This window comes from Temnothorax nylanderi, unplaced genomic scaffold (genome assembly GCF_030848795.1).
Source record: "Temnothorax nylanderi isolate EJ_2023f unplaced genomic scaffold, tnyl_v1.0 TNYL_tig0797_pilon, whole genome shotgun sequence".
Taxonomy (NCBI): Eukaryota; Metazoa; Arthropoda; class Insecta; order Hymenoptera; family Formicidae; genus Temnothorax; species Temnothorax nylanderi.
In genome coordinates, this window is record NW_027249859.1 from 47,574 (window position 1) to 61,475 (window position 13,902).

At 32.9% G+C, this 13,902-nt stretch overlaps 1 protein-coding gene and 1 pseudogene across 1 annotated transcript; both read right to left on the bottom strand.

The window, feature by feature from the left end:
- Positions 1-435: 435 nt before the first annotated feature.
- On the bottom strand, positions 436-3,933 carry LOC139785422 (uncharacterized). Its single transcript, XM_071724585.1, has 4 exons — positions 3,097-3,933; positions 2,847-3,021; positions 2,144-2,307; positions 436-1,474 (listed from the first exon to the last, which is right to left on the bottom strand). Exons 1-4 carry the CDS (start codon positions 3,554-3,556, stop codon positions 999-1,001), a joined length of 1,275 nt encoding a protein of 424 aa, XP_071580686.1. The 5' UTR covers positions 3,557-3,933; the 3' UTR covers positions 436-998.
- Positions 3,934-7,703: 3,770 nt separating this feature from the next.
- LOC139785425 (uncharacterized) lies at positions 7,704-12,948 on the bottom strand (annotated as a pseudogene).
- Between the last annotated feature and the right edge of the window lie 954 nt (positions 12,949-13,902).

Genomic DNA, 13,902 nt, shown 5'->3' on the forward strand with positions numbered 1-13,902 from the left:
TGTGAGCGCACAACGGTATAATTATTTATTAATGTGATCTTACAATTCGGCGGTATTTATAATGTCGGAGTCGACATTCCGTTGCTAGTCTAGGACTCTCGAAATAGCGTTAACCTCTTGCTGTCAGTGCCTTGCGCTGGCCTTTGCATCAGCGCTTTCGGTCATCCCGGAGTTGAAATGGAAATTTTTAAGCGTACGGCGCAACTGAACAGAAATAACGCAACTCCTACCTACAGGGCGACGCCTATACCACATATCATCTTGTCTTGCCAAAAATCTAATAATGGTATCATAATAAAAATACACATGGATGTATTTGGCATTTGACGCTCTTAAATTTGCGTTGGAAAAATTGTTATATTTGGCAAAAATAATAGGTAGGAGTGGGGTTAAATTAAAAAATGTGACAAATTTGAAAAATCTGATTACGCCATTGTAAAGAGCACAAAAAGCCATAAACCTGTTGTACCAAACTTTTTTTCATACGCCTTATATTTTCGAAGATATTCGCTAAAAACTATAAAATCCGTTATTTTTTAGGGGTTGTTTCAACCCCTAAACGTCGAGATAACCAGCAAAAAAAAACCCGTGTCTAATGTTTTTTGATGCTCGACAACATATCCAAAGCGCATCCAAATCGGTCGTTATTTTTTAGGGGTTGTTTCAACCCCTAAACGTCGAGATAAGCAGCAAAAAAAAAACCCGTGTCTAATGTTTTTTGATGCTCGACAACATATCCAAAGCGCATCCAAATCGGTCGTTATTTTTTAGGGGTTTTTTCAACCCCTAAACGTCGAGATACGCCGCAAAAAAAAATACGAGTCTGTTTTTTTTTATGCTCAACAACATATCCAAAGCGCATCCAAATCGGGTAGGGACACTTCCGACCGTTCCCTTGTTAGTAGTAATAATTTCTGACTTTTAATAAAAATATCTCCTGTAGAATAAGACTCTTTATTTTAACCATAGACGTATATAGTTTCAACTCATTACTCTCATTACGTTTTTACATCACCTTCAGTATATTGTTTTACTAATTGCATAATGGCAATAAGGAAATCCAATTGTTTCGATTCAGGAATTTTTTGTAAAGCAAAAGCAACAGAAGTTAGCATAGCTTTCACATCAGGACGGAGTGAAGATTCTGTAACATGAGGTATACAGGAAGGTGGAGCCTTCTGACGTCCGGAGATTGCATCTCCAACTTTTTGTGCCAAAACATTTAAGGATTTGGATTTTTCACAGATTGACTTATTCCAATTATCGAGATCTCGTTTTTTCCGTTTGGCACACAAATCAGACTGTGGAACACGCTTTTCATAGCTAATCAGACTTTTTTGGATTTGTTCTACAGGAGACATTTCATTATTGTCAGACGCAAATGAGGAATTTGAAAGAGATGATTGCTGAGAAGATTGCAGAGGTAGTAAGGGCTCAGACTTACTCGAACATTCACCAGCATCATCTGAGATACCTAAAAATACCAAATAAGATTATGGCTGTGTTCCGATATTTACTGCCAGTACCGAAAATCTATACGTAACGTAAATTATAGATTTTCAGTACTGACAGTGAATATCGGAACACAGCTTATATAAAAAACACCAAAATTTTTTAACCAGTCAATTCAATGGGTGTATCCAGGAGCACGATCATTTACCGAGCTGCTAAGTAGCAATTAAGTATTATTGGTCCAAAGGTAAAAACCAATCACATCCTATCGCTACTTAGCAACTCGTGCTCCTGGATGCACCTATTGACTACACTTTCACAGCAGCTAATAATCCGGTTTAATAACTACCCTATATTATCTAATAAAAAATTTTTCTTCTTTTTATCATAATGATCATTTAAATATGAGCCTATTTTATACTCAAAACATTTAAATCAATTTCTTGATATAACATATATAACGTATATATATCAAGAGATTGATTCATATGTTTAGAGTATAAAATAGGCTTATATTTAAGTAATCATTATAATAAAAAAAAGAAAATTTTTGGATCAGTTAGTATACAGTAATTATTAAACCGGATTATTAGCCACTGTGTAAATGTAGTCAAAATTCAAGTCAGAATTTTTAAACTAGAATCTCTTACATTAAAATTTAAGATTTAAAAATAAAGAAAACGACAGTTACTAGGCGCAGCAGCACTTAAATCTTCGTTCCACAAGTTTGATATGGAAGATGAATTTGATTTGGAGGCAGTTACAGGCAGAATAATATGTGTTGTAGGCAAGTTAACTTGTTGTGTTTGTTGTGTTTTTGAGGTTGACTGTTTCTTCCTATAGTTTGAGGTAGTTCTAAATAAGTGACAAAAGATTAGTGGAAATAAGCAACAATGTAAATTAAATTCAAAAATAATCTTTCGCTAGTGATAAAATAATATAAAACTTTTTATTAGTCGGCCTGACTGGCAATAATTTAATAATTACATCAACGTTTCGACCTCTATTTTGGGTCCTTATCAAGTTAATGATAGATCAATGTGCGTCGAACATTATAACATTACGAGTCATAGTTTAATATTAACGGGGCGGTAAAACAGAATGTAAACTTCGTGAGGCATGACCGTCACGAAGTTTACATTCTGTTTCGTTCGACGGGCGCTACACGTGACGGTCATGCCTCACGAAGTTTACATTCTGTTTTACCGCCCCGTTAATATTAAACTATGACTCGTAATGTTATAATGTTCAACGCACATTGATCTATCATTAACTTGATAAGGACCCAAAATAGAGGTCGAAACGTTGTTGTAATTATTAAATTATTGCCAGTCAGGCCGACTAATAAAAAGTTTTATAAAATGTAAATTAACACAAAAAAAATAATTACTCACTTTCGATGTTTTATTACATCTGTCAGAAACATCAATTCATTATAAAGATTCCATTGAGGTGTGTATGTTGGTTGGCTAGCTCCAGCACCTGATCGAGGTTCCGATTGAATTACTTTCCTTCTCTCTCTCCCAAATCGCTGCCGCAATTGGAAAAATTTGTGCTCAGCCTCAGCACCTATGCATACATAATCTCATTTATTATGAATAATTGATTAAGTCATTTTGCAAATATTTTTATTCAAATACTTACCTGTTTTTTTCTTGGTCAAACTGTTGCCAATAGAATCCCAAGCCAGATTTTTCAAGTCAGTATTGCTATACATTTTTTCTGACTTATTATATAGAAAAGGGTTGGCTTTGACACACATAATGAGCTCTTTATCGTCTAGCTCTAGCTCATCTTCAAACTCATCGTCAAACTCTTCTCCCGACATTATAAATTTAGGAAGATTTGAAGTTTCAAGAGGAATAACAACTTTTTGTATTCGCAGCAACACACACACAATATCGCCAGATCGGGGATCGAGAGCTACTCGAGAGCCGGGCGGCGGGAATAAGCGCACAAAGAGAAACCATACACGTACATACATACGTGTGAGCTCCGAACCACTGAATATGTGCTTTCTCTTCATACGTGTTCGTACGCGTTTCCCCCCCACCGCCCGGCTCTCAAGTTGCTCTCGGTCCCAGACGTGGCGTTGAGCACACATATCGCTGGCCGCGTTGAATATTTCCCGCCAATAAATTTAATTGGCTGAGAAAAACCGCAACGAGAGCGAATGGGACGTTTTCAACTAGTATACTGCTTTGTTGATTGGTCCGACGTAGAACGTAGAACGCAAGAAATGAAAAATTTTCATTTCGCCATACGACCTTAGTTAGATGCTTACAACCTACTTTATATTTAATAGATTCTTACAGCTGCCTTTTATGGTCTTACAGCTCTACTGCTACGGCCATTGTAGACGAGTCTGAAATAAACTCTCTTACTTACAACCTCACTTACGACCTACTTCACCGGAAGTATATCCTTACGATCATGCCTTACAACTGCTTACAACCTTACAACCTTACTGCTACGGCCATTGTAGACGAGCCTTTATGGTCTTACAGCTCTACTGCTACGGCCATTGTAGACGAGTCTGAAATAAACTCTCTTACTTACAACCTCACTTACGACCTACTTCACCGGAAGTATATCCTTACGATCATGCCTTACAACTGCTTACAACCTTACAACCTTACTGCTACGGCCATTGTAGACGAGCCTTAAGATATTACTGCGATGGACATAGTCTTCGCCTTATAAATCCACATCTGTAGTCTCTAAAATTACAAGATAAGAATATTTCGAAGTATGCGAGTTTTCTCATTCATGGTGAGACTATCTTATTCTTTTCTAAGTTAGTATTTTTATTTATAATATTATTATTATTTTTTTAAATTTAATGATAATAATTCCCTCTCGGGATACGTTCTGCACGTTTAAGGTAGTCCTTTCATGAGAATAAGTATTAGATAGGTACCTAAATTTGATATATATTAAATATACAGTAATAAGGGGCATGTGTACGAAAAATCAAGTGAGGTTAGCACAACTTTACAAGAAATAAGTCATTCTAAATGTGCGTTCGCGGAGCGTGCTATTGTCATTCTATCCTTGTTTACATCCCAGATAGCAATGCCTGATGATCAGATTTCATCACGTCATGATCTTCTGATATTGATCGAAATGTGATGTATGTCTTGTGATCATATTGTGATGATACACATCATGAGTACAAGTTAACATGTATATGAGGAAATATATGAGCTCAGATATTGACGTTACTTAGCCAACTCATGATAATCACATGCTGACTCTGGTGGAAATAATTTTACAACAATTACCGCGAGCGCTAGTACCACACGCTGCCGCGACGCGGCTATACCACGCGTCACTTTCTCGTAATCAAAAACCATCACGCGCTAGTATAAGAGGCGAGCTTGTGAGAAGCCTAATTACAATGTTCTTTGCTGCAGATCAGCTTAAGTGATACCTCTGGTATCACATAGTGCAGAGGTCTGCGAAGCAATTTTTGATAAATTGTTGGATACGTCTTACTTATTTATTTACATGTTTTTAAATAATTTTATTAAGTATGAAATATTTAAAATTGTTGTCATTTCTTGAGCTTTATATGCACACAATATGCAGTATTTCATTGAACATTTATGTGTTCATTATGTCACTATTTTGTAAACTTTTATAAATTTCATAACATGTCTGCATTCTGAGCAACATATGAGCCCGCATCTGTGTCTATTCTTGCCATCATGTTTTTAATAAACGTGAGTACAATATGTACTCAGAACGAACACATTTTGCTATCTGGGATCTAATGAACGAGAAAGATAGAATGATGCAAATCGCCACGGCCGAGGTTTTCAACGAATAATACATGTACTTAGCGATTAGATGAATACATTATTAATGTCTTAAAATATTCCCTGAAGTTTCCGGATTTCGTACGTACCTTGAAAATAAGGGCTTAGCACAAGTTTTGCTCTGATATATAAGGTTAAATAAGTAGTGGATCCAATCGCATATTGCTTTACTCGTGGCTGCGTTCGGAAACGTCACCCGAACGCACACGAGCACACTCCCCTCTCCTTCTATCTCAGCAAGTTAGAAGGAGAAGGGATGCGCACCCGAGTGACGCTTCCGAACGCAGCCCGTACTGTCATGTCTGACCTAACCTAAATCGAGTCCAACCGCACTACTATTGTGATATTTTTTTAATTAGTAAATAATTAAATACGATTAAATCGTGCGTGTAAAATCATATTTTATATTATTATAATTATTGGGATGTTGCAATGTTTGTTTTCAATTACCTCATGACGGACTGTTACTTGACTAAGTGCGTAGGTGAAAGGACTACCTTAAGCTTCCTTATTCTTAATTCTTATAGTTATTCTCAATATTTACAGAGAACGGAGACAAAACACAACCTTCTTCCCGTTTCAGTATACTTTTCCTCTCGTTTCTCGCATTATTCTTTTTTTTGCTTGTCTTCCTTTTGTCTTCTCTGCCATTCCTTTTCGCTTCTTACTCTTTTGACTTTCAGTATCCATTCTATTCCCTCTCCTCTTTCTGACATTGTTATACTTATAATATTAATTATCTAAATGTATGTAGCCCTATCACTACAGACGATATTTGTACAAAATACATGGTAATGTGGTTTTTTTTCCTAAATCTTATGCTCTCTTCGTTTTTGTTTTTGCTTCTGTCACGAAAACGAGTAAATTATCATAATACTTACAAGTTAATTTTAATCCATTTTAAAATTATTGCAATTAGTAAGTTGCTTTATTATTTAAAATTATTTTTTTTATTATTGACTCATTTATAGTGGTCTAAATTATTATTGGAAAATCAAAGGTGTAACTTTAAATAATGCTATTTAAAAAATAGATCGCCATCTATTTTTGCTAGAATATATTTATATATTTAGATCACTGTTTTTTATTTTTAGAAAAATGTTGAATTGTTTATAATTCCAAAAAGAAATATATTTTTTAAGATACTTATAGTACAATGTTATTTAAATCGTAAATTGTAATCACACTTTGAATACCTTCAAATAAACTTTTATTATCTTGCATATATTCGGAATTGGTAAAAGGTCTGTTATTCATTTAAAAAAAGATTGTTCATCAGCATGAATGATCTCATATACTGGTGATACACAATCTTCTGAACACATAGAGTGAAGAAAGAATAAAAACTATAGTAAATAACAGGGTAAATAATAGGGTTATGTGGTAAACTTCAAGACTACATCTACATGGATTGTTTGCATATTGTTTAAGGACGTTCTCTGGTCCTTATACTAGAGAAAGTCGATTTTCTTTAGATTTTCTTGAAACTGTGAATATACGTTAATTTAGGTGTGCTTTATGCGTGGTATAAATTTCAGTACCTCTTCCGGTATAAAAAATAAAGATACTGAGCCTCAAAGTTTCAACTTTTACTAATGAAAAGGTTTTCCAGGCCAAACAGTAAGAGATACGAGGTTGGTCAAAAGGACCAAAGTTGCTCCTCTCGTCGAGTTCTATAAGGAAAAAATGCCAAAATTAAAAAAAATTAAACTAAAAAATTTTTTTGGTAAAAATTGAAACTTTGAGGCTCAGTATCTTGATTTTTTATACCGGAAGAGGTACTGAAATTTATACCACGCATAAAGCACACCTAAATTAACGTATATTCACAGTTTCAAGAAAATCTAAAGAAAATCGATTTTCTCTAGTATAAGGACCGGAGAACATCCTTAATTACATTATGTTTATTCAAACCTTTTTCATGTAGACAATATAACTAATTATTATAACTGAGTAATTGATTGATTAATTCCTTTAAACAATATTTTTGCAAATAATCCTAGAAAAATAAAAAGTAGTTCTAGACTAAATTAGATTAGATGCATTTCAGTTATAATTGATTTATTACCTATACATAAAAGATACATGATACTAATATATACCTAAATTATTATTTATGTTGATTTTTATCAGCTTTTAAACGACGAAAAGAAATATTATTTAAACTACAATTAGAGTTACAAGTTTAGGGTTGCAATATACATATATATATATATATATATATATATATCTATTCTGTTTTATTTTCATTAATTTTTATCCAATTTTTTTTAAGAGAGGGAAAGATACATATTATTATAGTATACAATTTATTAAATAAGCTTGAAATAATTATGTGCACTCACATAACTTGCACATTTGTTTTAAGTTATTTATTTAATGATTATATTTGTCCAATTAATAACCGTGACAACAAAATGATGATTTACATCTGTATTTATTATTTATTACAATTATTACATTACGATCATATTTCGTGTAAAAGAAATAATCGACATAAACACAAAATTGAATAGCTTCTTAAAGAATATATTTTGATTGGTGCATTAAAAAATGTATAAATTTATATATGTATTATCTATATGTATATTGTTTGATATAGTATAAAACAAGATTAATAATGATGTTGACATATTCCCAAAAGTTATAATTCCATTATAAACTTTGTTACGGTTCTTACTGTAGTGACGTAAGCATCGTAAAATACGATAAGGATACTTGCAAGATCTAAAAATAATATCACAATAATGTTTTTGATTTTAAATAATCAAAGAAATATTGCGTTTTGCACATACCGAGCTGAAATTCACCATCGACATTACGAACACCTTACCAGCTTTTATTTGGCACGGCTTAGTAGTACGCAGTAATGTAAATTTCAAGAGACGTCTCGATCTTAATGAAATATTATACCAGTCGCAGCTGTAACTGTAAATGTATTAATATTTTATACAATTTTTGTTTGCCAACAAAATAACGACATTGACTTTTAAATTATTTAATAAGAATAAGGGAGCTGAATTATAAAATATATCTTTTCTGATTTTATATTTTATACACACACACATACATACACACACACACACACACACACACACACACATCTCTTTTTCAGTTTAATATATCCTTTAGCGCATAGATTGTTTAAATATTACTGACTAACACATGGTCGTAATGCGTACATTACGTCCTGAAGTCCGCTGCTGTGATCGATCAATCTTTGAGAAATCAAACTCAGGCAATATATGTGTAGCACTTGCGCTAAATTAGCAGAGAGAATTCTGATAATTTCGTCCAGTTGATTGTTTACCATTATCAACTTAAATACACAACTTTATTTAGCACCTTTCATATGAAAAAAACAGTTATTTTTTTAAAGCTTCTATATTTAATTCGGATGTTTACCTCAGCCGCGCCGAAGCTTAAACATATAACAACATTTCCCAGAAGAAAAAGAAATGATGTTGCGTAGTTAGACGAGAGCACATCGGAAAGTCTATGTGTAAAATAATGAAATAAATACTTTAATCTATTGAAATAAATCTAATATAATCAGTACTTGGTTAAATCTAATATAAAATTTCACATAAAATTTATTTAAATTGATATAAACGTTACCTAGAAGTTAAGTATTTTAGAAATATGTGTAAATAGTGCTATATTGTGCAAGACATTAAAATGCAGCATTGATACTAACTTTAACGCATGTTTGTAGGATTTGATACAGCCAATTATGTCATGATACGCTTCATCGTCCTCAATATTTGGCTCGGGCAATACGAAATTCGAGCCCCGTATGCGCTCTATGTTATATCTATTTAACAAAATTATAATACTGCTGATCTTAAAAGAAGATTTTCTTGATACAGGTTTTCTCGCGAGGACAACTCACCGTATACATTCGAACAATGCACAGATATGCTGAGTGCAAAGTGTGAACGTGCAGTCGACAGCTATCACCACGGAGACTATGTAAAATACGCTGATAAACCCGTGAAGCATCAACAGGTTGAAATACTTATCCATATCAAGAACATGTTCCAAGCGATATAGAAACCTAGCCGTGTATGTTTCGTTCGTCGGTAAAAACTTATAGATTCCGCTAATGACCACTGGTGTCGTAGAGTAGAAAAGCCACGTTACGTAAAGAGCAACTGGAAGTCACTTTTTTTTCTTTACGTTGCTTCAAAAGTTACGATATGTTAACAGAAAAGGAGCAGGCTATTTATTTAAAAGTCCAAGAAAAATTTCCCCTTACGGAAAGAAACTACAGCCAGTAAATATTACACTTGTGTAGTTACTACAGGACCACCTGTAGTTATCACAGAAAGGAACACAATAATCTGTAGTTATTACACGCTGTAATTACTTAGTGCGTGAAATCCCTGTAATATGGAATACACGTCTAATCATGAAGGGTGAAATCCACTACATGTGTAATCCACTATATATGTAATATACTACACGTGTGGTAAGTGACTTGTGTAGTAGACTACACGTGTAATCCATTATATGTGTAATATACTACACGTGTGGTAAGTGACTTGTGTAGTAGACTACACATGTAATCTACAAAATGTGTAATACACTACTACACATGTGTATTAAACGTAATGCTACCAGTAATCCATAAAATTTGAAATAGCGAGTCTTATCATATATGGAGGGGTAAAAACCACAGTGGTGTAAGTCAAATTTTTAAAAATATTTTCTCGTGTGCATAGATGCAATTTATATATTGTACAGATTGCATCTATGCACACGAGAAAATATTTTTAAAAATTTGAGTTACACCACTGTGGTTTTTACCCCTCCACCTCTATATATAGTATACTTTTACTTTAATGCAGCTGTATATATATAAATTATTTCTATAAATATTGTTTGAAATTTATTAGATTTAATGTATCACTTTTTAACCACATTTTATTATTTTTTAATTTCATATTTTATAAGTAATTTCATAATAAGCCGGCACTGGTTTCTGACATTCACCCGACTTTAAGAAATATTATATCATATATCCAATTTAAAATTTTATTACTCTTTTTAAACTGAATTTGTTTCTTAAGATGATTTTTGAAAAATTATATATTTGTGCTGGTTATGACATATGTAGACTATATATAACACTTACATCAAATTAAGAAGTAGTCTACCACGTAAGGCAGTTGGCTCACGATCCAGAGGTCCCGAGGTCCCGAGTTCGAATCCCACCAAGGTAAGTGTGTTTTTCAAATACAAGAAAATATTTATAATCATAGACTGCATCTTAAGAAACAAATTTAGTTATAAAAAAGTAATAAAACTAAGAAAAAAAAATAATTTTTTTTTTATGCCGGGTAAATATCGGAAATCAGTGTCCTCTAGTATTAAGAGGACTGCAATCTTGTAGTCCTGTAATCCTGTAATATTTTCCTGTAATCCGAGCGTATAGTACGAAAATATTACAGTATATTACAATACTTCAGTCTGTAATTTTGTGTAATACTTTTATGTAGTTCCTGTAATATAATTTTCTGTAATCCGCTGTAGTTTCTTTCCGTAAGAGTCAGCGCAACTTAAAACACAATATAATCAATAACAAGAAAATCAGATCGGGAGAAGGGGTGATATAAGAAGTAATACCCTTACGGAAAGAAACTACAGCGGATTACAGAAAATTATATTACAGGAACTACATAAAAGTATTACACAAAATTACAGACTGAAGTATTGTAATATACTGTAATATTTTCGTACTATACGCTCGGATTACAGGAAAATATTACAGGATTACAGGACTACAAGATTGCAGTCCTCTTAATACTAGAGGACACTGATTTCCGATATTCACCCGGCATAAAAAAAAATTATTTTTTTCTTAGTTTTATTACTTTTTTATAACTAAATTTGTTTCTTAAGATGCAGTCTATAATTATAAATATTTTCTTGTATTTGAAAAACACACTTACCTTGGTGGGATTCGAACTCGGGACCTCGGGACCTCTGGATCGTGAGCCAACTGCCTTACGTGGTAGACTACTTCTTAATTTGATGTAAGTGTTATATATAGTCTACATATGTCATAACCAGCACAAATATATAATTTTTCAAAAATCATCTTAAGAAACAAATTCAGTTTAAAAAGAATAATAAAATTTTAAATTAGATATATGATATAATATTTCTTAAAGTCGGGTGAATGTCAGAAACCAGTGCCGGCTCATTATGAAATTACTTATAAAATATGAAATTAAAAAATAATAAAATGTGGTTAAAAAGTGATACATTAAATCTAATAAATTTCAAACAATATTTATAGAAATAATTTATATATATACAGCTGCATTGAAGTAAAAGTATACTATATATGGAGGTGGAGGGGTAAAAACCACAGTGGTGTAACTCAAATTTTTAAAAATATTTTCTCGTGTGCATAGATGCAATCTGTACAATATATAAATTGCATCTATGCACACGAGAAAATATTTTTAAAAATTTGACTTACACCACTGTGGTTTTTACCCCTCCATATATGATAAGACTCGCTATTTCAAATTTTATGGATTACTGGTAGCATTACGTTTAATACACATGTGTAGTAGTGTATTACACATTTTGTAGATTACATGTATAGTCTACTACACAAGTCACTTACCACACGTGTAGTATATTACACATATAATGGATTACACGTGTAGTCTACTACACAAGTCACTTACCACACGTGTAGTATATTACATATATAGTGGATTACACGTGTAGTGGATTTCACCCTTCATGATTAGACGTGTATTCCATATTACAGGGATTTCACGCACTAAGTAATTACAGCGTGTAATAACTACAGATTATTGTGTTCCTTTCTGTGATAACTACAGGTGGTCCTGTAGTAACTACACAAGTGTAATATTTACTGGCTGTAGTTTCTTTCCGTAAGGGTATCGACAGATTTCCATATATTAACAGATTTGCGGTATTTATCCATTAGGAATAAAACAAACTAATTATAAAATAAAGGCAACTTACTCGCGTATCGTATCGTGAAGGTTCTGCTCTCCTCTGCGTAATGCTGTAATATTTCTTTCTCTGGAACCGCGTGTTTCATCTTCCATGTCTCTTCGATATCCTCCAGAAGCTCTTTCATCTGCAGCTCGAAGAAGTCGTTCGGTATACAATCACAAAACGATCCGATTAGTCTCATATGCGGCAGAACATAAGGTACGAACTTTTTCATTAGTAAACACGCAGTTAATGAGCTTCATGATGACGAAGCTATTCACCAGTAACGGTGACGTATTTTCCATAATGATGCTCAGATCCGTTATCCCAGCTGCTAAGCCCCAAAACTGCCGGAAATTAGAAACGAATTGTCAGTCTCAATTCTAACGTAACCTGTATACCTGTTGTACGTATCTTTAAACACCTCAAAGGCTGTCAAACTGAAAATAAACAAAGATGTAACGGCGAACATCATGTTACCCTCCATCAGTCGCGACTGAAATGGCCATTGGCCGATTACGGACAGGAACCTTTTGTTGAGATAATAGTAGCGATTGTCAAAGAAAGACATATTATATTGGAAAACCGAAGAAGTTCGAAACAATCAGATATCTCGTCCAATATTCACGCCTAATCGCAGAGTTTATTCCTTTAAAATGATAGTTGCGTATTCCTTTGAAAAGATTTTCAAAAAGAAAATAGTCCCAGTAAGCAAGAAACATCAAGAAACATTTTAACTACATTACAGCAACGTTTTAACATTAATGCAATGTAGTTGAAATGTTTCTTGACGTTTCTTGCTTACTGGGGTAATACAACGAAAAAAACAATGGAATATGTTCCACAGTACCACGCAATCAGATATTTATGAGTAATGAGTCGCATTTCTCTCAACGGACTCTTTGATCGGAAAGGTCTATAACTGCGACTGTACATTGTATATGCCCATCGCTTTATAAAACAAGTAAAATTGCTAAAACTATAAGATAAATGGTAGTAAAGATACACGCAAATTGCAGAACCACAAAAGTAAAACTGTTTACTTATTTTATTTAAACCGTTCAGTATTGGAAGAATCATCAGTTCTATGAAGTTTAACATTTTTTGCGTTAATATTATATTTTGTTTCTACTTTTTTACGCAAGTACATAATTACATACGGTATTATATCTGTTATTCACGGATAACAAATGATTCGATATAATAACTAATATTATTGTTCAGAGTAGAATGAAGAAAGAATATAAAATATGATGTTTATTACTTAACGGTTAAGTTCAAATTCTATTATATATTTATATTATTATAAAATTAACGATACGATCTACTTGAATTTTGATAGATAATCAGCAAATAAATAAAGAAGGACATAGAAACAAAATTATTGTAGATAAATAATTACATTTATTAAAATAGATGCTTAATTAAAAATTAGCTAAGAAATACAAATAAGAAATATTATAGAAAAAAATAACTTTCTCCGTCAGTGATTAAAACCAAAATATTATTTTATTTCTCGACTAACTGGCACAATATAAAAAAGTATGCACTACGTTTCGGCTCGAGGTTTGAGCCCTTCTCAAGTGCGGTTTAATCGTCAAAATTGACTTGTCATGTGGTACCCAAAAGACATCTTTGTGTTTAC

Bases quoted from the DNA above. Each gene is read 5' to 3' on its own strand.
- LOC139785422 (XM_071724585.1), bottom strand. From the start codon at position 3,556: ATGTGTGCTCAACGCCACGTCTGGGACCGAGAGCAACTTGAGAGCCGG. The intron at 2,308-2,846 runs GTGAGTAATTAT...TCACTTATTTAG, and splicing joins GATGTAATAAAACATCGAAA to AACTACCTCAAACTATAGGA. The intron at 1,475-2,143 runs GTAACTGTCGTT...TGGTATTTTTAG, and splicing joins TTTAAGTGCTGCTGCGCCTA to GTATCTCAGATGATGCTGGT.